General features: G+C 39.5%; 1 protein-coding gene across 6 annotated transcripts in view; it reads right to left on the bottom strand.

The window, feature by feature from the left end:
- COL4A4 (collagen type IV alpha 4 chain) overlaps positions 1 to 25,276 on the bottom strand; it is a 140,645-nt gene that overhangs the window by 71,728 nt on the left and 43,641 nt on the right. For all 6 annotated transcript variants that reach the window (XR_003793820.1, XM_029224501.1, XM_029224503.1 and 3 more), the window contains 16 exons: positions 23,047 to 23,181; positions 22,223 to 22,267; positions 21,407 to 21,523; positions 17,779 to 17,847; positions 14,884 to 14,919; positions 13,487 to 13,549; positions 13,066 to 13,101; positions 12,810 to 12,851; positions 9,545 to 9,625; positions 8,666 to 8,719; positions 8,344 to 8,403; positions 7,412 to 7,456; positions 6,893 to 6,946; positions 6,058 to 6,127; positions 5,420 to 5,524; positions 1,005 to 1,169 (listed from right to left, as the gene is read on the bottom strand). Coding sequence is in view for 5 of the 6 variants with exons in the window: in XM_029224501.1 (XP_029080334.1) it covers positions 1,005 to 1,169; positions 5,420 to 5,524; positions 6,058 to 6,127; positions 6,893 to 6,946; positions 7,412 to 7,456; positions 8,344 to 8,403; positions 8,666 to 8,719; positions 9,545 to 9,625; positions 12,810 to 12,851; positions 13,066 to 13,101; positions 13,487 to 13,549; positions 14,884 to 14,919; positions 17,779 to 17,847; positions 21,407 to 21,523; positions 22,223 to 22,267; positions 23,047 to 23,181 (1,177 nt within the window). In the remaining variant the exon portion in view is untranslated. The remainder of the gene's footprint in view (positions 1 to 1,004; positions 1,170 to 5,419; positions 5,525 to 6,057; positions 6,128 to 6,892; positions 6,947 to 7,411; positions 7,457 to 8,343; positions 8,404 to 8,665; positions 8,720 to 9,544; positions 9,626 to 12,809; positions 12,852 to 13,065; positions 13,102 to 13,486; positions 13,550 to 14,883; positions 14,920 to 17,778; positions 17,848 to 21,406; positions 21,524 to 22,222; positions 22,268 to 23,046; positions 23,182 to 25,276) is intronic.

Genomic DNA, 25,276 nt, shown 5'->3' with positions numbered 1-25,276 from the left:
GGAAACAAAGGGACCCAGAGAGACAGAGAGTCAGAGAGACAGAGACAGACAGAGAGATAGAGACAGAGAATTCCTAGGATAATGGTGAAGGAAGATCTCCAGGCAGTGTCGCGGCATCAGCTTTTAAAATTCCAACCTGACCTAATTTAAACAGGTCAAAAAGTTCCAGATGAGATTTATTCAAAGAGATAATACTAGTAATGAGTCAAAATGTATGATTAAGAGACGTATACAATTCCGGATGGTTTGAGGTTGAATTAGCAATAAGTATATTGAAAACCAAGCAAACACACAAAGTTATGACAATTATTACCAAACGGTTATGCTAGGAAAGTAGTATCATATATTATTATATGGCTAAACTGGTGAATAGCATTTATATAACCTTCCATGTAAACACTGCATATTTATTTAACTAAAATTATGACGCTAACTATATTGATAGGTTGTAGGAGTGGAAAATGGCACATGTGTGGTGAGTGGGGAAAGAGGTGAATTCACCCGCTACAAAGGAAAGTCAATAGATAATGCGCAAACTGAAAAATTAAGAAATAGCAACACAAGTATGTTGAATGGCAATATAGAGGCAAATCCCAGGAGATCCAGCTAATTGTGGGGAAAATATTGCCCCTGGGGAGGAGAGAATAGGAGAAGGGGTTGCCTGGGATGGCAGTTTTTTCACAAAAGGCTTTGTAGAGCTGTTTGACTCAAGCCAGGTCCATACATAACTCTATAAAAATGACAGCTACATTTAAAAAATAAAAATTGTGTTAATTTACAACATTCTATCAGCATACTTAAATTCCCATCCAAATATTTTCACATAATTTAAGAGATGTGGCAGTCCAACATCAGTTTACTTTTTTGTATTTTTAATACAACTAACTTGGCTTATGAAATATTAGATAACGTTTTTAAAATTTGGAAAGTCACGGTTTCTGAATGATACTGCAAATATCAAATGCAACATAAATGCTAGTGAATGTGAATGAAGAGCACTTTACCATCTGATCCTGGAGGTCCCGGCAACCCTGGCACTCCAGGCAACCCAGGTGGTCCCTGGTTGCCTGGTTTCCCTGGAGCAGAATCAGCTCTCCCAGGAATACCAGCTGCCCCTGGAAATCCTGGATGACCAGGAAACCCTCGTGGCCCAGGGGGTCCCATCATGCCTCCAAGAGAAATCAAGAATGAAAACCACACATACTCTCAGATTACATTTTTCTGTAGAAGAAATGAAAATCAGTACATTCTTCTTAGGCTGTGGAATTTTTTTAAGGAAAAAAAATGTAGCTAAAAAATAACTGAGTATCCCAGCCATCAGAATGCCTCACCTCCTTTGAAACAAGCACACAAGTGGTAATAAAGGTTTAGGGAATCAGATTTTCTTACCTTTTTGTCTATTCTTTAGGATTATTGGAAAAGAAATATATATTATTTAATTAAAATTAGTTTTAAAATACCAAAACACTTTGATAACTTGATAAAAAAATAACCTGAATAAACACATTAGCACATATAGTGAATTAAAATATGGACTCACAGAAAGACAAATACTGTATGATATCACTTACATGTGGAATTTTAAAGATACAACAACTAGTGAAAATAACAAAAAAGAAGCACATTCACAGATATAGAGAACAAACAAGTGGTTACTAGTGGGGAGAAGGGGGAGGGGCAAAATAAGGGTAGGAGATTAAGAGGTACAAACTATTACATATGAAATAAGCTATAAGGACATACAGTAAAACAAGCGGAGTATAGCCAATATTTTATAATAACTATAAATGGAGCATAACCTTTAAAAATTGTGACTCACTATATTGTACATCTGTAACACATAATACTGTACATCAACTAAAGTTCAATAAAAAATTTTAAAAATTAGAAGAAACTAAACAAGGTAATACATTAAATCATGTAGATAGGTACCTGGTATATAATTTTAAGCTGTTTGTTTTTATAATTATCAATGACTAGTAGAATTTAATGAGAAAACTGGTGTTGCCATTTAGATACTAAAATGTAATATTTGGATATGATTGAGATATGCTTACATGGAGACAGTCTTCTAATCTTTTACCCCAAAATTAATTAGCACAGCCAAAAAAAAAATGGGACTCACAAAATTATCATCTATGTAGATGTAAAATACTATAACCACTTAGGTTTGTGGAAAAGCAAAGAGGTGCTAGATTTGAACCTGGCCTCTCCCTCTCCAGCCACAGGTACTTAAGTAGGTTATTTAACTTATTTAATCCTCTATATCTTCCTCAGAGGCTTGTAATGAAGATTAAATAAAATAATCCACATAAGGAGCTTACTGCAATATCTGGCATGTTCTCAGTGAACGACTGGATGCTCAGTGTGTTTAGAGCAGGTCAAAGTAATGCAGCAGCAGCTAAATCCTGCTTCCCCTTGACACGCTACTTCCCCCTCGCTGGTGGCTTTGGCTTAAAGACAGCTGGAAGCCTTGGTGTGAGAGTGATCATTGCTCTGAGCTGCTTCTTCCTAAGCATGCCTGGTTCCAGGACCTCTCTGTGGAAGACTGACATTATCGAAGATGGCACCATGGTAGCTCTAGTCCCTCACGCTCTTGTAGAACCTTGACGCTCCCCTAGCAAGAGGTGGAATGTTCCCCGTCCCTTCAATGTACCAGCCTTTTGTGATTGTTTGGACTAATGAAGTATGGCAGGAGTGACACGATATGGTTTCCAAGGCCAGATTATTAAAGAAGATTCAGCTTCTTCCTTGTGAGCAAAATGCTTGGACTGGAGTCCTGAGGCACCACAGAAGCAATATCACTGCTCGGAAGCCACCATGCTGTAAGGAAGCCTAAATTAAGTACAGAGTCACACAGAGAGACTTGAGACTATATGAGAAATGAAGGAGAGAGATGCCTGGCCATTCCTCATGTTTCAGTTCCAGACACGATGGCTGCAACCAGATGAAAATCCCTGCTCCATAATCGCTCAGCTTAGCCCTTCCTGAATTCTTGAACCACAGAAAGAGTGAAGGGGAATATACTGAATGTTGTTGTCTTAAACCACTAGGTTTTGGGTTATCTGTTCAGCAACAGACAATTGAAACCCTGTCCGTCATCAGTAATGTAGCATGCAAGTTAAGTTGATGGCTTTCGTTATTGGGTGCGTACGTGCTGGGGCTTTACGTGTATTTTCAAACATTATCTTTACTCCTTCAACAACCTTGAAAAGTTCGTACCTTATAGATAAGGCACAGAAAATTTAGGCCAAATATGAATACTAATAATCGTAGCTAACACAGTGAGTCTTTACTATATCCCCAGCTGTATTCTAAGAACTGTATACATATTATTTCTTTCAACTGTAACAAGAACTCCGTTTTGCAGACAGGAAAACTCAGGCACAGAGAAGTTTAATAAATGCCCAAGATCACACAGTTTGTAAGTACTAGAACCTGGAATGTTTTTAGTCCATTGTGTAAACGCATAACTATTTCACTATACTATACTGATTGGGAAGGTTGGGATTCAATCACAGGTGTCTGACTCCAAAACCCAACTCATCTCATGGTAAATACTATAGATGACTATAAAATAAAATATGTATAATAAAGGCTACATACAATGGTATGTTTAAAACAAAATGAACATGTACTCCTGTGGACTTGGCTACCATCTTGTCTTCATAACAGTCCTAAGACCTGACTCGGAATCTCCACAATCAGTCACTGGATGGTCCCAGATGCTGCCTGCTATCTCGTCCCAGTACCAGGGAGAATGCTCAACCAGCTTCGAAAAGGCAGAATGGGTTACAGTGTGTGGCATATCGCAGCCTCGACCACCAACTGATAGGACATGAAATCAATTCAGTTGTGGCCAGCATTAAAAACTTTTTTTTTTCCAAAAGAAAAGAATGGAATAGAAAATAGAGTGCATCAGATACCCCAGAGATATTATTTTGTGAAATCTGTGTTTCAACCATATGTATGTATGTGTGCATATATGTGCGTAATGTAATGTAAATGCTATACAATATAAAATTATTTCTTACTATAGGTTGGAGTCAAAATATGGATTCTTTTAAAAAAGATTTTTGGAATTAAGAAGCTTCCTGTTATACTTGGTTTGGAATTTTCTAGAGACAGGTGTTACTTACTCGCACTGGGTTTTGATTTCAATCCGCTGGAGGTGGTATTTTATTATAAACAAGCCCGAAAGGAGAAATGTAAGAGCGGAGTCTAGTGCCTCCCGACCAACAGAGTATTCTGTATGATTTATATAGTTCTGGGTCAATTAAGCCATGGCTGCGATACCGAAAGAGTAAATGAACTAAACAACAAAGCTTTATTTACTGCCTTTGTGGTCATCAGATCCTACAAAGTGAAAGCTAGCTTCGTGAAACATTAAACAAGAACTTTGTAGTTCACAGTTGAATATCTCAGGAAACTTCTAACTCCTCAGGAACTATAACATGAAACAGACCGGATAAAATTACATTTATACCAGACTTTTCTCCCCACACGTTTAATCAGTCTTCCTGGGTTCACAGAATGCAAATATTCCCTAAACTTCCATTCTTAATCTCACTGGGAATATTAAGCTAAGACAGCACCTGAAGGAGTTCAAAGTCCGTGTGTCAACAGGATTACTTCTCAGGCCTTTCATCAAATACTACCATGAGCCATAGGGATTTTTTTGTGGGCGAGAGGGCTGTTGTTTTTTGTTTATTTTTTAACTAAGTCCGAATCAAAATTTTATTTTTTAATTTGCAATTTTGTATTTCCACATTTCATGCAGAAGATTTAAGTTGGGGCCTAGGTGAATGAATTAAATTTTAACAAGTAGATGTCCATAGAGAGAGCCTTCCAAGAAAGTGGGAAAGGCCTAAAGACACACTCTAACCCTAGCAGCAGTTTCCACATCTTAACTGCATCTGGTAATCTTGTGGGAAGCTTGTTTTACATACATATTTCTTATCACACCCCTGAGATAGTGATTGAATATTTCTGAGGTGCAGTCCAGGAGCCTGGATTTCTTCCAATTAAATGATTAATTGGTTTGAGCTCTGTGCTTCTTAATCCTGGCTGTGCATTAGAATTAAGCAGGGGTTGGGGGCGGGTGGTGGGTACTTCCCTGGCAGTCCAGTAGTTAGGACTCCGTGCTTCCAATGCAGGGGGCATGGGTTCGATCCCTGGTCAGGGAAATAAGATCCCACATGCTGCGCAGTGCGGCCAAAAATAAAAAAGTATGGGGACACTTTTATAATAGTAGATGCCTTGGTCCATCCATCCCTCAGAGAGTCCAACATTCCTGATCTGGGGTACGCACAGCCATCAGTATTTTTGAAACAACGCTAAGGTGATTTTAATATCAGCTAGAGTGGAGAGGCCCTGGTGTGGAAGAGGATGCAGCAAACCTGGCATGTGAAAGCCATACCTGCACAGACTTCCCCTGGTCTACCAGGGGGACCAGGGGGACCAGGTGGTCCAACAGCCCCCGTTTCTCCATAGCGGCCAGGGTGCCCTGGATCCCCTGGAGGCCCTGCCAAAAATAATGGCATAATGTATATAGTAAACATATATATACATTTAAAGGCTCACACACAATCACTTTTTGTGAGCCTTGTTAAAGTACAACAGGAGATTGTTTTGCAGTTTCTCATCACGTTTAAAGTGCAATATCTTAGACCCTCCGCTGCAGACACATGAAGTAGTGTGGAATTTGTCATCGATCTAGGCTGCTTTCTTCCTGGAGGCAGCATCTTGGCAGGTCTTAGTCAAATGGTTTCACACATTTCTAGCGATTAAAAAACCTACTTTCTGAAACGTAACATAATAAAAATTCCAGCATGCAGTTCACCCACTAAAATAAAATTTGGTGTCTTATGGCTGATAGAGACAAACCAAGATGCACATCTCTACTTGCACTAGTATAATTATACATTCATGGTAAAAGCTCATATATGTAGCCTGCCGAGTGTGTAAACTACAGAAGGACTAGGCCAAACCCTCCTTTTGGGACTATGCAAATCCCATTTCAGCATAATTTATAGAGAAAAAAAATGGAACACAAACCTTTGAGTGGAAGAGCTGGAGTTGCCAAAAACCCTGGTGGTCCTGGGTGCCCGCGGTCTCCAGGATCTCCCTGAAATCATTCATCCATTCACTTTTCTTAGAAATATTAATCTTTTTCTCATGTTTCCTGGCACTAAGTAAATATTAGCATCACCAAGTAGGCATTCATATAGGAAACAAAGCCTATAGGCTGACTAGAGAAATAAATAGCTCATGGTGGTCTAAGAGGAACAAAAGTAGGAGACCTCCCACCTACAAGCAGAAGTTAACAGCCAACTGGGAAAGTTCTCCCAAAAGAAAAAAAATTCAAACTTCAGAAACGCTTCCATGTGCATCAACTAGATACCTCTGAAGCCATGAAGTTTCTCAGATCTATTATGAGCATTAATGTCTAACTTGCACTCCAGAACAAATAGCTTATTTGCCTATAGGGTCTGAACCTACATTTTATTCTAGCAGCAGATACTGTCCCCCTTAATTGTGTCACCTTAATGCCACCATGGCTTGTCCTGCACAAGTGCTGAAGGTGAGGTCACATAAAAAGGAAAGAAAAAATGCAGTGGTGTTCAAAGCAAAGAACTCTCCACGGTTCCCTATGTTTTTAATCATGATGCTGTATAATCCCTAGGGAATTTTTGAATCTCTCATTATTATTCACCTTCAAAAGGATCATTGCTCAAATGTAAAATGTAATCATTACCACATGCATTAAAATAATATAAGCAAAATGAACTCAATTTTGAATGATTCTTTGAAATATTAAAAAAAATAAATTAGATAACGTAAGGGATATAGGATGTTATCAGACTGTACTCAAATAGGCTCACTTTTTTACCTTTGGACCAAGAAATCCAAACGGCCCAGGATCTCCAAACACTCCTGGTTCCCCCTACAAATAACCAAAAACATGCCTTTTTTATTTTTATTTTTTAAGCATATATATTTATTTTTATGCGCATATTTACCTACAAAATTTACAGGAAATAAAACAATGCATAATATATACAGTGTTGTTTTCATGAGGATCAAACAATGAAGGTAATTGCAGAACATCAGGGATGAAACACGCCTTTTTTAAAAAATGTGATTGGGTAACAAATTATCTCATTCTCATTTAATCTGAATGACACATGCTCACTGAGATTCTGTACAGAATCTTAACACTGCTTTGGGGTTGCATCCGACAGCTTTATGCTTTAGTTTTTGTACCCACAGTGAAATCATGTAACTTATAAAATAAATGTGTCTCATTACTGTGTGTGAGTCTACAGGCCCTGGTACAACTTTTGAATGATACTGAATTGCATTTACTAATGAATATGTATTTATCCTCTCTATAATCGTGTTCATTTACCTTTAATCCTGGAAAACCTGGAGATCCATAGAAGCCAGGGTCCCCCTAATAAATTCACAAAAATCAACACAAGCAGAATTAAAACAAAATACATAAACCAGTTCAGTGAATCATTTTTCACCTTATGAGATTGATTCGTTGGTATTTAATCTTGTCTGCAAAGGTAGCTGAATAAAGGAAATAAATATAAAAGAGATTCCATTTCTTTATAACATTTGTTATTTTAATTGATCTTTAATCTTATTCAAAAAATTAATGTCCTTGACAGTGCCTTAAATTAAGAACACAGTTTTGTTGTTTTTGCTGTTCTTCCATTTCAGTTTATTTAATTTAATGCTTGCACTGAGCTAAATATCTTTGAATCATCGCAATATAATTTCTCTAGAGATTAATAGTTGCTCTATGCATTATCAGTGATGAAAATTACTACAGAAGTCAATATTGTCTCGTTAAGTACTAAATCTGAGTCAGATAAACGCAATGCCCATGCTCGCCAAGGTCTGGCCTTCATACTGACTCTGTGAATGGGGATCCCATTAGTGACATGTGTGGAGATGTTTGAGGCCTGATGCTATAGTTGTTTTCTAGCTACTGCCCCTAGATCAGTACCTTCTTTTATCAAATAGGCTTAAATGAACAATTCCAAGCTACTATCACACTGACACTGAGCCAGTAAGAAAATGCCACGATCCCATTACTTCCTGCCAATTCTCCCATCTTCTGCTTGCCTGTTTTATCCAAATAATGTCCATGAAAGGGCTGCTCTGGGGCACTTAGCTATCACACAATTCTTGCTGACCAAAATATAGCATTCCTCTTAGAGATAATCTCCACTTTTGAACTCTCAGAAATATTGATCTAGTCTTATAAAAATGGGAGAGAGAAATGCCTCCAAACTCACTGAAGTTAAGGACGCCAAGAATGATCCTTACCCGAGGTCCTGGAAATCCAGGAATACCCTTCTCTCCTTTTGTCCCAATACCGGGTTCCCCCTTAAAGAGATGACACTTTTAGAGGAGTTCAAGCAACAGTATTTCAGCAATACGAATGCAAAAACAAAACAAGAAATAAAAATTATTGCCAGCAGCTTAAAGAAAACAGCTACTTTGGAAGTAGTCTTCCTACAGAATTATGATGAAATACTGAAAAGTTCTAGTAACATATCGGCATTTAAAGCAGTGATAATAACCATGTAAAAATTTTTAAATTAAGATAGCACATCATACAGTTTTTTAAGTTCTTTAAATAAATTACCTTGGGGCCTGGTGGTCCGGGAGGTCCAATGATTCCAGGCGTTCCTTTAATACCCTAAAAATCACAATGAATATAATCTGGCTTACCGGCTTTATTCAACATACTGAGTTCCATCTCTTTAAGAAATTACCTCTTTCAACAGCCATTCTCCTAATTTTTTAATAAAGGATTACTCGTCAACTGTCGGTAATTAGCAACTAAGATCCAAGCACACCTTTGAACCTGACACTCTTCAGGAGGCCAGTTCTGTGTAAAAGGTGTAGCATTGTGCGTTGTGGGACAGCAGAGCAGTGGGGGGAGTCACCATGGAACCAGGGCAGCAGATGCAAGCTGGGAATGCAGCCACTGAGAGGAGAGGCTCATTTTGAGCAAGGCAGTGAAACTGAATCCAGTAATTGAAAACTGACAAGAATGTGCACATGGCATCAGTAACATCAGTGCTGGAGGGTGACAAAGGAATTAATATTTGCCAAGAGTCTACTACATGCTCGGTTCTATGCCTCTGTCACCTTTCAATTACCAAAGCATCAGATCCATATGTAACATCTAAAGGACAGCTGGATTTCCAGTGGTATTTTCAGCGACCATATCAAAGACATGAATGGGGGACTACATCCTGGAGGACATGTCGCAGTTTAGCAGCCTAAGCTAGGTCTGCCACTCAACAGCTGGGTAAACTTGAGAACACTGGTAACCTTTCCAAGTCTCACTTTTTCAACTCTTTATAATGGAGCTAATAATAGTACCAACCTGTAAAGGTTACCCTGGGATCAAGGCAGCGTTGCACGTAGCTGCTCAGCTCTTCGCTGGCACGGGAACATGTTCAGAAAATGTTAGCTATGACTACTTTACCAAGGTCACATATGGACTGAGAATTACCTTTTCTCCTTTATAGAGACCAGAATCAGGTGGCTGCACCAGAAGGGTGGGTCCTGGAGAACCCTGTTGGCCAACCTCACCCTTTAAAAAAAATCAAGATAATAAGAATTTCATATTAACTTTATTTTGAAATAAAAATTGAAATTAAGAAGACTTTCACCCACATATTGTGGTATAATGCTTACAAGCCTGTATGTCATGGATTTAAAATAAAAATCATGGCAAATACATAATGTAATTTTAAATGTTTATTGTTTTTCATAAATAATACATACTTACTGTTAAAAATGAATTTAAAAAATAAAGGTGATCCATAATCCTACCATCCAGAGGTAATCTCTATTAAAACTTTGGTACAGTTCTTTGTGGTGTGTGTGTGTTTGTATGTATGCGTGGGTATATAACTGTGTGTACACACATGTATACATATACATGTCTACATATACACATCTGTGCATAATATGCATGTGTGCATACATGTATATGTGACTAAATGGTGCGTTAAACATAATTTGAAACTCTGATAGAAGACTCTTATTCAAAAAGACACATACACCCCAATGTTCATTGCAGCACTATTTACAACAGCCAAGTCACGGAAGCAACCTAAAGGCCCATCAACAGATGAATGGATAAAGAAGATGTGGTACATATATACAATGGAATATTACTCAGCCATAAAAAGAAATGATATTGGGTCATTTGTAGAGATGTGGATGGACCTAGAGACTGTCATACAGAGTGAAGTAAGTCAGAAAGAGAAAAACAAATACCATACATTAACGCATATATGTGGAATCTAGAAAAACGGTACAGATGAACCTGTTTGCAAGGCAGAAATAGAGACACAGATGTGGAGAACAAATGTATGGACACCAAGCGGGGAAAAGGGGGGTGGGATGAATTGGGAGTTTGGAATTGACATATATAAACTAATATGTATAAAACAGATAACTAATGAGAACCTGCTACATAGCACGGGGAATTCTACTCAATGCTCTGCGGTGACCTAAATGGGAAGGAAATCCAAAAAAGAGGTAATATATGTATACCTATAGCTGATTCACTTTGCTGTACAGCAGAAACTAACACAACATTGTAAAGCAACTATACCCCAATAAAAAAAATATATATATTATAATGAAAGTAACACTATATAATAATAAACATAATTTAAATGAAGAATATAGTTTATATTTTAGTAAAATTTTAAATCATTTAATATATTTTACAACATTATTTTTTGCACATTTTCCTATCATATTGGGTGGGTCAAAAGGTTCGTTCATTTTTTTCCATAAGATGGCTCTGGTAGCACTTAGTTGTCTTTAACTTCATTCGAAACAATTTTGTTAGACCGTATGTGACAGGTGTCATATCAGCGTGCATTTAAAAAAAGACATCGAAATTGGTGAATTTTTGTGGAGCCATTTTAATATTGAAGATGGAAGAAAAAAAGCAACATTTTCGGCATACTATGCTTTAAAAGGTAAAAACGTGACTGAAACACACAAAAAGATTCGTGCAGTATATGGAGAAGGTGCTGTGCCTGATCGAACGTGTCAAAAGTGGTTTGCAAAGTTTCGTGCTGGAGATTTCTCACTGGATGGTGCTCCATGGTCAGGTAGACCAACTGAGGTTGATACGGTCAAATTGAAACAATAATTGAGAACAATCAACATTATACCACGCAGGAGATGGCCGACATACTCAAAATATCCACATCAAGCATGGAAAATCATTTGCACCAGTTTGGTTATGTGAATCACTTTGATGTTTGGGTTCCACGTAAGCGAAAAAAACCTTCTTGACCATATTTCCACGTTATTCTCTACTGAAACGTAATGAAATAGTTCTGTTTCTAATACAAATTGTGACGGGCAATGAAAAGTGGATACTGTACAACAATGTGGAATGGAAGAGCTCGTGGGGCAAGCGAAATGAACCACCACCAACCACACCAAAGGATGGTCTTCATCCAAAGAAGGTGATGTTGTGTATATGGTGGGATTGGGAGGGAGTCCGCTATTATGAGCTCCTTCCGGAAAACCAAACAGTTAATTCCAACAAGTACTGCTCCCAATTAGACCAACTGAAAGTGGCACTCGACAAAAAGCGTCCAGAATTAGTCAACAGAAAATGCATAATCTTCCATCAGGATAATGTAAGACCGCATGTTTCTTTGATGACCAGGCAAAAACTCTTACAGCTTGGCTGGGAAGTTCTGATTCACCCGTCGTATTCACCAGGCATTGCACCTTTGGATTTCCATTTATTTCAGTCTTTACAAAATTCTCTTACTGGAAAAAATTTCAATTCCCTGGAAGACTGTAAAAGGCACCTGGAACAGTTCTTTGCTCAAAAAGATAAAATGTTTTGAGAAGACGGAATGATGAAGTTGCCTGAAAATGGCAGGAGGTAGTGGTACAAAAGGGTGAATACGTTGCTCAATAAAGTTCTTGGTGAAAATGAAAAATGTGTCTTTAATTTTACTTAAAACCGAAGGCACTTTTTGGCCAACCCAATAAGTACTAGAACCTGGAATTTCCCCACATCATGACGTCTTCCAGTATATTTTTGGCAAGCGTGTTAAATGGCTGTACCATAAATTTCCCAACCACACTGGAACTCCATGAGAGCGGAGATCAGGTCTGTCTCGCCAAATCCCCACACCAAGCACCAATCCTAGCCTGGCACAGGGTAGATGCTCAATATCTATTTACCCACAGTTGTTGAAAGAGCCCCTCACCAACTCTTAAGGATTCAGATTGTTTCCAGATGAGCTTCCACCTTAAAGCACTTTTCTAAAGTTTATCCTTACTTAGTTTTGTGTTTCAGCAGAAAGGACTATGGGTGTGAGGGGTGGACGGTGTGTTGCTCAATGCTTTGGGTCACAGTTATTCATATTTTTATTTATGTGTGAAGTTTAGGACTCTGATGAAATTTGGCAAGTTAAGCTAAACAAATCCATAATTAAACAAATTGTTACCCCGGATATATTATCAGAAATATTCCGTGTCTTTGGGCTAGGGGGAAGTGTGCTATATAAATTAAATTGAATTTACTGTTAGGTTTTGTCAGAACTGTCATTTTATAGTCAAGGGTAATGGTGTCATAATAATTCAGCAAAGACAAATTCTCAGCCATAAAGCTGGACAGTGACGAGAGAACGAACACAAGTTAAGTGGTAATCAGAACCGTCTCCTCGACCCGGGTAGCCCATACATTTTAACATGTGCTCCTCCACGCAAAAGGGAGTTCTTACCGGGTCTCCCATTTGCCCCTTTACTCCCACGCCAGGATTACCCTGGAAAAGAAAAGAAAAAGGAAACTAATTGCTTTGGAATATTAAAAAGTAATTACAAGTCATAAGACTTCTGGTTAAGCAATTTGTTGAAGTGTATTTATTAAATAGTTCGGGAATTCTAAAAAGAGGGAAGACATGATTCTGACAAATATTAGTGGTCACTTATCTCATTGTACATGGACTTCATTTGTGTATCTTACTCATGGCTGCCTACCTTCAAACCTGGACTCCCAGGAGGGCCTGGAGGTCCCTAAATCAACAGCAAAAACACACAGATCAGTTATCAGTGATGGAAATCAGACTGTGCCCTTATTGGTTGTCCCAAGCTCCTCCTTAGGAAACGCTTAATTTTGAAACACACATGATGGACTTCCTACCACGGCTGGGCTGCTTGCCCCCCACCTCCACCCCCCTCCTGCCCCCCACCCCCCTCCTGCCCCCCACCTCCAGGGACCCGTGCTTCAGGAGGGACTCACGCTCATAATGGTGAGTGTTGGCTGATTCATCAGGTGATAATCTCGAAAAGAACCCATCTCTGCCTGAATTGCCCAAGACTGCAATTCTGCTTTCTTTTGCTTGATTTAAATATCAAGTCAGGGCTTTTGGAGAGACAGAATCAGCAGTGCTGTACTTACTGCCAACCCCGGCTCTCCTGGATATCCCACTGGGCCTGCTGGTCCTCTCACTCCCCTTGAGCCCTAAACATGAGAAAAATCAGTAAATTCGTTACCAGAAACCATAATCATCGTTCATGGGAGAGCTGCATGTAATCCCAGTTGGATAAAGACCTCCGGAGAAATCACAGTCCCGGCCACACCTGCCCTGCTGCGTCATCTTGAACAGTAGCTCTGACAGAGCTGGGAAAAGGGCACAGAGCTGGCAGGCAGTAGCACTTGGTGGGTGTGACTAACTCCTACGTTTGGGATTAAGATCCAGAGATCAATCTACTTATTCACAAATAAATCTTGTAGTAGCAAAAGTAGAGAACAAAGAAACCTTGTTACTCCTAAATTCCAAATATGTTATAAATTTAATATACATCATAATGCTTTTACAATATTAATATTACTTAGCATTAAATAAATTATTAATGTAGTTATACTCTAATATATCCTTTCAACGTGCCCTGTAAGATCAGTGTGAATAGAAATGTCCCCAATTCAAGATCAAGGTAATTAAGCCATAAACAATTTTCTGCAACATGTTAAGTTACAGCAGAATAACACACAAATTCACAAGGAAAGGTTATAGTTGGGCAGTTCTAGAGGTATGGAGAAAGGGGCTCTGTTCTCCCACTCACCCTGCCCATGTCAAATGATTTGAGAGTGTGCAATGGCATTACTCTCTCCTAGAGAATGAATTGGTATTTATTTTAACAGTGACACCAAGGTATCTCACTGATAACGTAGAACTGAGCTGCCGGAGTAGTAAGAAAAAAACAACCTGAGAAAGTAATCCTGTCAACAATCGGAAGTTACCAAACACAATTATAGGTGAACCATTAGGAGGCCAAATTGCTTTCAGTTTTAATCTTATGAATACTGATGAATTGGAAAGACAAATATAATCATTGAATCACAAATTCCAGGAACATGAAGATAGGGCAAAATACTAAACATAATACACAATTACTGATTCAGGCAAGCAAAAGCATTTTCACTGGACATATATTATTTAGGTAGTTTCTAAGCGGAATTATCTTCCTAAATATTAAGCGACTATAGCTACCCAAGCAATACCAAACGATCATTGCAAGACAGAAGTGAAAGGTAAGCTGGAGCTTACTGAAATTCAAGGGCGGCTCTGTGGGCCTGGGACCTGTGCAGTCACACGGGGCCTCATGCTTGATTTAATGCTCTGCTGTCACCATCTTAAAATTTGTAATAATTTTTGAACAAGAGACCTACATTTTCATTTTGCACCAGGTGGGCCCTGCAAATTAGGTAGCTGGTCCTGCTGAGATGCAAACTAGTGGAGACCATAGGCTATCTGAGGAGCAAACAGAAGCGCACGGCCTGCCCAGGAGACTTACTGGTAAGCCGGGAGGTCCTGGGTCCCCTCTGTCACCCTGCAATAGTATCAGGACACTGCATTAGAAGAGCAACACCATTTCCCTAAAACACACAACATAAAAGTAAACACACACACACGGGACTTATTTGGACTGTCTGTGCAGTTTGTTCAGTTTTTCAGTGTTGAAAAGACAGCTGTGGAAGGGCTCTATGGAGGTGTTTTTCTGTCTCCATTCTTAAGCCCTGAATTCTACTTCTACCCAGCTGAGACCAGGGAAAGATTGCTGGAGTCGTGAGGACATGGAATCAAGGTGAGATTTCATCTTTCAGTTTAAAATGTTCTAAAGAAAAAAACAAAGCTCTAAATTCTCGATCCAGTGGTCCCATTTCATCAGTTTAACTGTCTGTCATCTGATTGGCAGACCTTTCCTCCCTTAATTAACACCTTGTTATCACCCAGGAGCAAAGGTAAAGGGAATTCGTGTGGAAACCCTCTCTGCCACTGTGCACATCTACCGCTTTGTGACTCGACTCTGCCCTGAGACTCTACTCACTTTAAAGGATCAAGGGGTGTATATTCTCTTGAATACAGACTCTTCCTTTTTTTTCCAAAATGTACAATATACCGCAAAATATACGTATGATAAAATTTAACATTTTAACCTTTTTTAAGTGTACGGTTCTGTGGCATTAAATACATTCACCATGTTGTGCTTCCATTGTCCAAGCGTCTTCATTTCTTCATGGAAACCCTGTATCCATTAAATACTAGCCCTCCATCCCCGCTTCCCCAGCCCCTGGCAAGCACCATCTACTTTCTGTCTCTGTGAATTTGACTACTCTAGGGACCTCATCTAAGTGGAATCACATATTTCCTGTCCTTTTGTGACCAGCTTATTACACTCAGCACAATGACCTCAGGGTTCAACCATGTTGTAGCATGCTTTAGAATTCCCTGACTTTTTAAGGCTGAAAAATATTGTGTTGTATGTGTGTATGTACTACACTCTGTTCACCCATTCATCAGTAGGTAGACACTTGGGTTGCTTCCACCTTTTGGCTATTGTGAATAGGCTGCTATGAATATGGGTGTACAAGTATCTGTTTGAGTCCCTGCCTTCATTTTTGGGAGAACATATCTAGAAGTAGAATAGCTGGGTCACAGGGTAATTCCACATTTAAGTTTTTGAGCAATCACCCTACCATTTTCCACAGCAGCGACACCATTTTACATTCCCACCAGCAATGCACAAGGGTCCCAACTCTTCCACGTAATTACTAACACATTATTTTGTTTTTCTTTTTTTAGTAACAATCATCCAAATGGGTATGAAGTGGATATAGGCTCTTAAAACCATTGTTTCTCCAAGGTTATCGATCTGCATGCCACTTCCATTAGGGATCCTCTGTTTCTCTTTAAGATGAGGAATTCTCTATATTCATCTCCCTTTCTGTCTCGCTTGTTCTTTCTTGCACAATTACCAAAAAATACTCACCATAACTAATATTGTACTGTACATTATACTTTACAATACATGGCAGTATAAACTATTATAACAGACCATCAGCACTGAGAGGAAGGCAGGGTAGATATTAATTTCCTTTCACAACTAAGGAAAATGAGGGGCTTCCCTGGTGGCGCAGTGGTTGAGAGTCTGCCTGCCGATGCAGGGGACACGGGTTCGTGCCCCGGTCCGGGAAGATTCCACATGCCGCGGAGCGGCTGGGCCTGTGAGCCATGGCTGCTGAGCCTGCGGTCCGGAGTCTGTGCTCCGCAACGGGAGAGGCCACAACAGTGAGAGGCCCGCGTACCGCAAAAAAAAAAAAAATAATAAGGAAAATGAGGCTCAGAGAGGTTGAGGGGGTCGCTTAAAGTCACAGTAGTAGGTAAGGGTCAGTTCACTCCTTCCAACACATCATACTGGTTCCTAGAATGACCCTGTTTTTGATGCTAAGTTTATGAATGTATCATTTAAGCTATAAATAGAAGCATAGTGCTTGCTGTCTAACAAGTAAGAATAGGCACAGAGGCTATAAACACATATTGTAAGCCCGCTTAAGGGATCACCACTCAGGTGTGGCCACTCCAGGTGGCACAGAACTTGGAATCTGATAGAGGCAATCTAGGACTACTTTTATCTAATTATTGTAGAATATCTTTCCTTAAGAGAAATGACCATGTCTTGAAAATGTACTGTATCTCTCCTCTTGAGTCTATCGTATCTAGTGATCTCCTTCTGCTCATCCACGGCTACTCAGATTAGAGAGATGCGGTGGTCATTCAAGAGTTTATTTCTGAATATTTGTACATCATTCTCTGTGAAAAACACAAAAGCATTTCATTTGCTAAGGATAGTGCTATCAGGTTTCTACAATTTTCAAGTTCAATAGTGGTGACTTCTATCATCATGAATGGTAAGTATTAATATCACAATATTTTAACTACAAAGTAATTAATGCGTCTCAGCTGGAAGTGATTTTTCCCCCAGGAGACATTTGGTAATGTCTGGAGATATTGTTTGGGTGTGGGGGGGGGGGTCGGGGGGTGTTACTGGCATCTAATGGGTAGACGCCAGGGAAAATGTTCAACCTCCTACCATACACAGGTCAGCCTCCACGACAAATGATTAACTGGCCCAAAATGTCAACAGTGCTGAGGCTGAGAAACCCTGAAATAAATGTATTCATTGCAACTCTGCGAGAATCGTAGGGAGGGAGGGGAATTCTGCAGCCAGAGAAGCTAAAGCCAAGTGCCTTCACACAAGAAGTATGGGTCATCCCAGAGGGTCAGGGTAATGATCAAAACCAGTATCCTCAGAGACATTTTAAAGGAAATCTCAGTCCATGTGTTTTCTTCATGGGTTTACTTATACAGAAAAAAGTTGTTTTAAACCCACCCTGATTGTAAAGCTTACCTGAATACCTTTAATGACACCTAAAATGAACACTGAATTTCCTTTTTCTCCTTTTCTCCCAAGAAGGCCCTGAAAATAAAATATTCACTTTAAGAGAGGAAAAGAGCATATTACTATTTCTGTATTTTCTTTTGCAAATGAAATATTACTCACCAATAAAATTACCATTATAATCATATTTCACTAGTGGAGATTTCTTTATTCTCATTTTTATTATCATCCTAAGGTTGTCATATATACTTATTTAATATTTGGTTAAGATCTACTGAGGAATCTCCTAAGACAGAATATCTACTAATATATTTATAAATATATTACAAATATTTATATATATTATAAATATGTAATATATTTATATAGGTTATATATAATACTAATACATTTATAGCTGTTTACTAATTATTCAGCAGGAAAATTGCACTCTTCTTCACAATATAATGCACATAATACTTGTATTATACTAAGTAAACAATTCTGCACTTGTCAGTTAATAATTTATGCCCTAGAGATAGCAAAAAAATTATTTTATCCATTTAAGTATTTGTATTCAAAACAGAGCCTAGTTATCCGCTGTAAGATTAACTTTTAAAAAAACATAACGTTCCTTTTAGAAGGTTTTTATACATAGCTGCAAGTTTGTTTACTTAGAGTAATTTTTTAAAGTGAATGAAATACCTCAGTGTACTTTCTCCCCAAAGTTTTCCTACTTACTATCTTAATATCCTACTTAATATCTTAATACATCTTAACTTGGTTACCATATGAAAATTCTACCATCTTCATGTATCAAGCTCCTGTGAAGGACATGCAGATTTCAAAGCTAATCCCTCTTAGGAGAGTGCTTGACTTTGCTTCCAGTGGGAGATACTAAACAGTTTTGTGGTAAATTACACCAACGCTTTCCTTGAGAAATCAGATTTGCCTACACAAGCAACTGTTGCTTCGCACAGTCCCAATACGTGTGAGTTTCAGTTCCACATATAAGTTACATCACACCAGTCCTCCCACCAACTGGTTCAAATTTCAGTTACCACTGTGTATTAATTAACTGGGTCACTGCATAAGGCACAAACATCACTGCTGGCTCATTGGTCCACAGATCACTACACAAGTAACATGTGAATCATGATCACCAACTGATCATATCACTCCTTTCAAAGTCTATCAGCGACTGGTCACTAACATCTGTTAGTTCACACACAGACAACGAAGTATGTAGCTGTGTTGCCCCTTGTCTCCCAGTGATAAACCCAAAGGACATTTCATAAAAACAAATCATTGAAAGAGAGGATTGCCAAGAAAGATGAAAATGAAGTGAGGAAATGAAAACTGCTAATAGTGGAGGTGAAATTCAAATAGAATGTAAGTGGAATTAGGGAAGGAACAGATATTGTGGGAATGTTGTCACTGTTCTCATTCAAGCCAGAGGGACTTAGGAAGGCAAACTTATCAACATAAAAGAGGGAAGTGGTTGTGACCAAAAGGATGAAGATGTGCCAGAGGGAGTGACACAGGCAGAAGAACTTCACGTTAAAGAAACTCTCAGCGATATCTCACCACACTGGAAGCTGGTCCAAGCTTAGAGAAGAGTATGACATTCACCAAAGCATAGAAAACACATTCACTTCATGTCCTAAGTTATGGGACCAGATGACAGCAAGCACAGTTCAAACTGCCTTGATAAGTTTTTACAAAGAAAGAAAACCCTTTAATTTTCAATGTTCCTAATGCTTTAGATTACAACGTACTAAATAAATATTAGCTTAAAATTTTTTCTCTATATATTTATGATGTTTTAACAAAATATCTTAAAGGTCATGGAACGATAGTAATTTTCCCATTGGATGTAAAGGCTGCTTTGTGCGCCTTCAGATTGCATGCCATTCTTAACATCTCACACTGTGTGCAAAGTGAGCTCTGCCCATATAAGAAACAGGTCAAGGGAAAGAAAATTGCTTTGCAAAGAGATCATTATGACAAACTTCAGTACTGTGGTCAGTACTACATGCTGTGTTCAAGCTAAAATCGAGAACCCTCCTCTCCTGAATGTTCATGGACGCTCAGTAGAATGAGGCATGAACCAATTTGAAGATCTTAAGAGATGTGCATTCACCAGACTGCACCCCTGAGCCTTCAAGGGGGCTGAGTCTGAAAATAAAGAGTGGTTGAGAAGCTTAACAATGGGAGTTGGTTGTTACTTGGTACCACAAGAAAAATGTGAATATGGAAAAATTCTTTTTTGAGTTTTGTGTTCAGATCGATCATTTCTACTACGATCTGGAACAAAAGGAAAACTCACAGAAGAAAGCAAGATGATTGTGGTGGTGATGAGAAAACCTTTTAGAAGGAATCTCAGGAAATGATATTTAATTAAAGAAATGGAAAGGCTGAAAAACAGTCACAGAAAATCAGCTTTGAAAGGGTAAATTATCTCTAGTCTTTATTTAAGTGAGAAAAAAAGGAAAAGAAAGAGAGAGAAAGGAGATACAAGTGGTAGAGGAAAGGGCAGTTCTTGCTGAAGTTATGTTTAAATAAAAGTCCAAATTTTTGAAGGAAAAATAAAAAACTAAGAGCTGTAAAGTTAAGTGTTGGATATTGTCAGCTGTTTCTGGACCTCCATTCCAAATCTCTTCCATTTATCTTTTTGCATTACAGGAGCTAGAAAGCTAAAAACTACATTTCCCAGACTGCTTTGCAGCTGGGTGTGAAGTAGGTTCCACCTGGGAGATGTACTTATGAGATTTGGGAGGCAGAACTGAGGAAGGCATCCTCTTCGGGTACTGCTGATGCTGCCAAGCAGGAAGTTAGAAACTTGAGTGTTTGCTGGTGTCTCGACATTCAGAAGTGCGGCCAGTGGTTGAGGTGCAAGAGAAGCTTCTGACTTCTGAATCTCAGCTAAGTGTGAGCCCTTGAAATCAGTAGTCCCATAGTGACCCTGGAGTTTCAATCCTCCAACCATAATAATCAGTGCCAAATTCCTGGTATTAAATTCCTCTTGGGCTTCCCTGGTGGCGCAGTGGTTGGGAGTCCACCTGCCGATGCAGGGGACGCGGGTTCGTGCCCCGGTCCGGGAAGATCCCACATGCCGCAGAGCGGCTGGGTCCGTGAGCCACGGCCACTGAGCCTGCGCGTCCAGAGCCTGTGCTCCGCAACGGGAGAGGCCACAACAGTGCGAGGACCCCGTACCGAAAAAAAAAAAAAAAAAAAAAAAAAAATTCCTCTCGGCTTGAAATACCTAGAGGGGTTTATGTATCTGCAATGAACCCTGAATGATAAACAACCTAAGCTTTGCTAAGTGGCCTCCCTTCCCCTATCATCCATTCTCTGTATGGCAGCCAGGAGCATCATGATAGAACATCAGTCAGGTCATATTTCTTCCTTCCTTAAAACCATCCAGTGCATTCCCATGGCATGGAAAAGAAAACCCAGCTTCCTTCCATAGTCTACAAGGCCCCGTGTCTTCTAAGTCCTGCCCAACTCTCTGTCCTCATCCTCCAGTCGCCCGCATTTGTTCACCAGGCTCCCAGTACACTTGTAATAACTCTGTTTCTCGAACACATCCAGCCTGCTCCCGCTGGAGGGCCTTTTCACTTAAGATTCCCACTAGGCTGAACTGTGGCTGTCTTACTGGGGAGCCTTGTGGGCCAGGAGCTCCTCTTTCTCCTGGAAAGCCTGGGGCACCTCTTGAGCCGTTGTAGCCATCTATGCCAGATTTGCCTCTGGATCCAGGAGGCCCTGGGTGCCCCTACAAGAAACAAAATGATAGGTGAAGCATTTTTGCAAGAATACCATCACAAAAAGGTTCTGCGATATGGGTCCCCAAATTATGGCAATTGTGACTCACATGTCGATCAGTTTTGTGAAACCTCCTTCCCCACCCACAAGAACTATGTAGCATAGTAAAAATAAATAAATCTATTTTCATACACCCCAATTTAAATTAATTTAGTCTGGAGTATTTTCAGAGATCAGGGAGGAAATCTTCCTTGAAATCCTTAGAAAGACTCTAATGAATTATAAACCCTGCCAAATACCTTTTCCTTCTTTCCTCTGGTTTTCGTATCAGCAATGAGAGGTTTAAGCCCACTCCCACCATTAGGACTCGCCAGCAAATAAAAACTTTTGTAATGAGTATAAATTTATTTCCAGAACATTGTACTTGACCTGACAAGTATACGAGCTCATATCTTGGAATGCTTTTCTCCAATCTTTTTGAAAACCTTGTTCTTCAAGAAAAATGTTTTGGTGTCAGAGTTATTACACAAAATTGAAATGCAAGCACCCTTCCATTTACTAAAATAAGAAAATAAAGAAGAGTTTGCCATATACATTATATATTATAACATATAAATATATTTTATATATATACAAACGTGATTTTAAGCACTTTGATGAGTGTCTCTCCCTTCTTTAAAAAAAATGGAGAAAATTTAAGGATACTTACAGGTATCCCATCCAAACCCGGGAATCCAGGAGCACCGGTTGGACCCTAAAATCCCAGAAAATAAAATGAAGATAGAAAAGCTACTAAATTATTAGATTAACAGGTTAATTTACTTAAAAACATTAATAATTAATAACTTGTTAAAAAAAACCTTATCAGTCATTGTCATCTATTTTTACATTAAGGAGCTCAAATGCCAACATTTTGGAAATCAACCATTTGTGCTTTTCTTTTTGTACTTAGAAAGCCAACATGGCAATATTAGTTCAAAGAATACATTCAATACCCTATAACTGGAAATTCAACTTCTCAGACTCTATTTATCCTAGAGAAACAAACTCTTAAATGTAAACACAGGTAATTTACAGGACTGTTTTTGCACACTTGCACTACACGAACTTGGACTAGGATCTCAAATTCTCATCAACAGGAAATAAACTATAGTTTTATCCGTATTATGGCATATCATAGAGTAAAGGAGTAAATTCAATCTACATAAATTGATATGAAATGATCTCCAAGCCATATGGTTGAGTAAAAAAAAAGGCTCTGCATGATACATATAGTATCAGTTAGGTTGTTTTAAAAAGCCATAAAGAAAACCACTCCTTACTGGGTAAACTCATGTATTTAAGTGCCTAGAAAAGGTAAAGAAAGGCATGCTCCTCTGGAAAGGGGTTAGGAATGAGGACTGAATATCGAAGAGGAGTTTAGATTTGATTTTTCTAAGGTTCAGATAGGTACTACTCGTGATTATTAAAAAATCTGGCATAGCAATTCTGGTGAGGGTTTAATATGAATCTTTCACTTAAGAAGAGGCTTACCTTATCACCCTTGTCACCTGCTGCTCCAGGAAGGCCACTGTCACCTCTCATCCCTTTCTCTCCTGGAATTCCAATGGGTCCTGGTGGCCCCAGGGGTCCAATAGGACCCTGTGGCCCTGGTGGTCCTGGTGGACCCTGAGAAGCAAGATTAAAAAGGCAGGGGGATGGATGACTCTTACGTAATGTTTTCTAACAAAAAAATATGGTGACTTGGGTTTACAGAAGACCGGAAAATTAAAGATGGAGCAAACTCTAATAATAGAAGCACGAACGATCAATTAATTATAAAAAAAGAAAATGTTGCCTTTTTCAATCTGAATCAAAGCTGTACGATAAATGTGAACTGCTGCATGTACACACACATCTATAAACTGACTGTAGCTCTCTTACTATTTTCATTCTGTCGTTGAAATTTAGAAATCTTGAGCTGTTTAGTGCAGTAAGGAATCTTTAAAAATCAAGGTCTCATTAACATTATGTAAGTGACACAAGGTAAGAGTGAGGAAAAAGTGCCAGATATTTTATTTACTTCAAATGGCTCATAATTTGTCTGCCCTTTTAGGGGGAAACATTTCTTTTTTAGCTGCTTTTATCTAATTTCTTATCCAGAATTTGGAATCAGGCTCTCCATGTCACAATATTTTTACGCAATCCAACTTTCTTTCCATGAATGAAAACATCACCTTTTATTTTAGGCAAAGAAGTTTCAGGAACTCAGTTCTCCCCCTAAACCCACAGTGGGAACATCTCTGGGACAAAGATGAGGAACTCCTTGCTCCCTTTAAGCCTGTTCTCCGTTGCATTTAGATGCACTGTTGCAGTGAATGAATGTTCAGTTACGACAGGGAGTCCCACGGCTCTTTCTAGGAGTAGGAAGGTTGGTATGTCTCAGCATCAGTTTCTCTAACTTCCGGATGATCGTATCTAGCTGCCTCTTTGACATCTCCTTGAATACGATGGTACCCTCAGCTTAAAAAAATCCAAAATGGAACTTTTGATTTTACCCCCAAATTTGATTCTCTATCTACCCAGAATCCAGCCCCAGAATCCTGGGATTCATCCTGGATATTCCTCTTTCTACCACACCTACATTTAACCCATGATCGATTCCTAGCATTTCACTCCCGAAATGGGTCTGAAACTCACCCACCCCACTGTCTGCCTTGCTGTGACCCTACAGGTCAGCATCAGTGAGACCGGTGTTCCAGGCTCCCAGATGGCTTTCCAGCTTCCTCTAACCCTCCTCCCTGCCTCTGTTCAAGTGACATTAAAACAGAAATCAGAGGGACTTCCCTGGTGGCACAGTGGTTAAGAGTCTGCCTGCCAATGCAGGGGACACAGGTTCGTGCCCCGGTCTGGGAAGATCCCACATGCCGTGGAGCAACTGGGCCCGGGAGCCACAACTACTGAGCCCGCACGCCTGGAGCTGGTGCTCTACAACAGGAGAGGCCACCGCAACAAGAAGCCCACGCACAGCAACGCAACTAGAGAAAGCCCGTGTGCAGCAGCTAAGACCCAATGCAGCTATAAATAAATAAATTTATTAAAAAAACAAAAATCAGATCATGGCATGGCCCTGCTTTTTAAACTTTCCTTGTCTTCCCACTACATGTAGAATAAACCTCGTGCTCCTCCCTTCCAGGCCTTACAGGGTGTGGCCCCAGATTCCCTTGCACCCCATGCTGTGCCCGCTCCACACTCACTAAGTCCCAGCCACGCTGCTCTTTTCTGTCTTCGGGCCTCGGTGCGAGCATTCTCTCTAGATCTGCACATAATGTGGATCTCTCCTAAACTGCCACCAGTGAAGTAGGATCTCCAATTCAACCTCACCCCCATTAGTCTCCCTCAGGGTATCCTGTCCACTTCCTTCTTAGCATCTTAGCATTTCACATTTTTTAAATTATGTATTTGCCCATTAGTTTGTTGTCTGCTCTCTGACTAGACACTAGCACCATAAGGGCAGGGATATCTGCTCACCAGTTAAGTCTTCCATCTACCATCTACCGTGGCCTTTGGCTCAGGAATGAATGAATGAATGAGGGATAGACGTGGCAGTGACTATGCTCACAGGCTTAGTGGTCCAGCCTGACCACCCATCCGCTCCAGACACACTCTACGAGGGCCCTGTATGATCAGGAAAGTGATTTTTGAATGCTGCAAAAAGCTATTCTATCAAATGTAATCTTTATGACATACAGATTGATTTTACACATTCAAACTTGTTTACTTT

This window comes from Monodon monoceros, unplaced genomic scaffold, assembly GCF_005190385.1.
Source record: "Monodon monoceros isolate NGI ecotype Baffin Bay Population unplaced genomic scaffold, NGI_Narwhal_1 Super_Scaffold_16, whole genome shotgun sequence".
NCBI classification, from domain to species: domain Eukaryota; kingdom Metazoa; phylum Chordata; class Mammalia; order Artiodactyla; family Monodontidae; genus Monodon; species Monodon monoceros.
The sequence above is the reverse complement of the archived record's forward strand: the minus strand, read 5'-3'. Positions and strand labels throughout refer to the sequence as shown.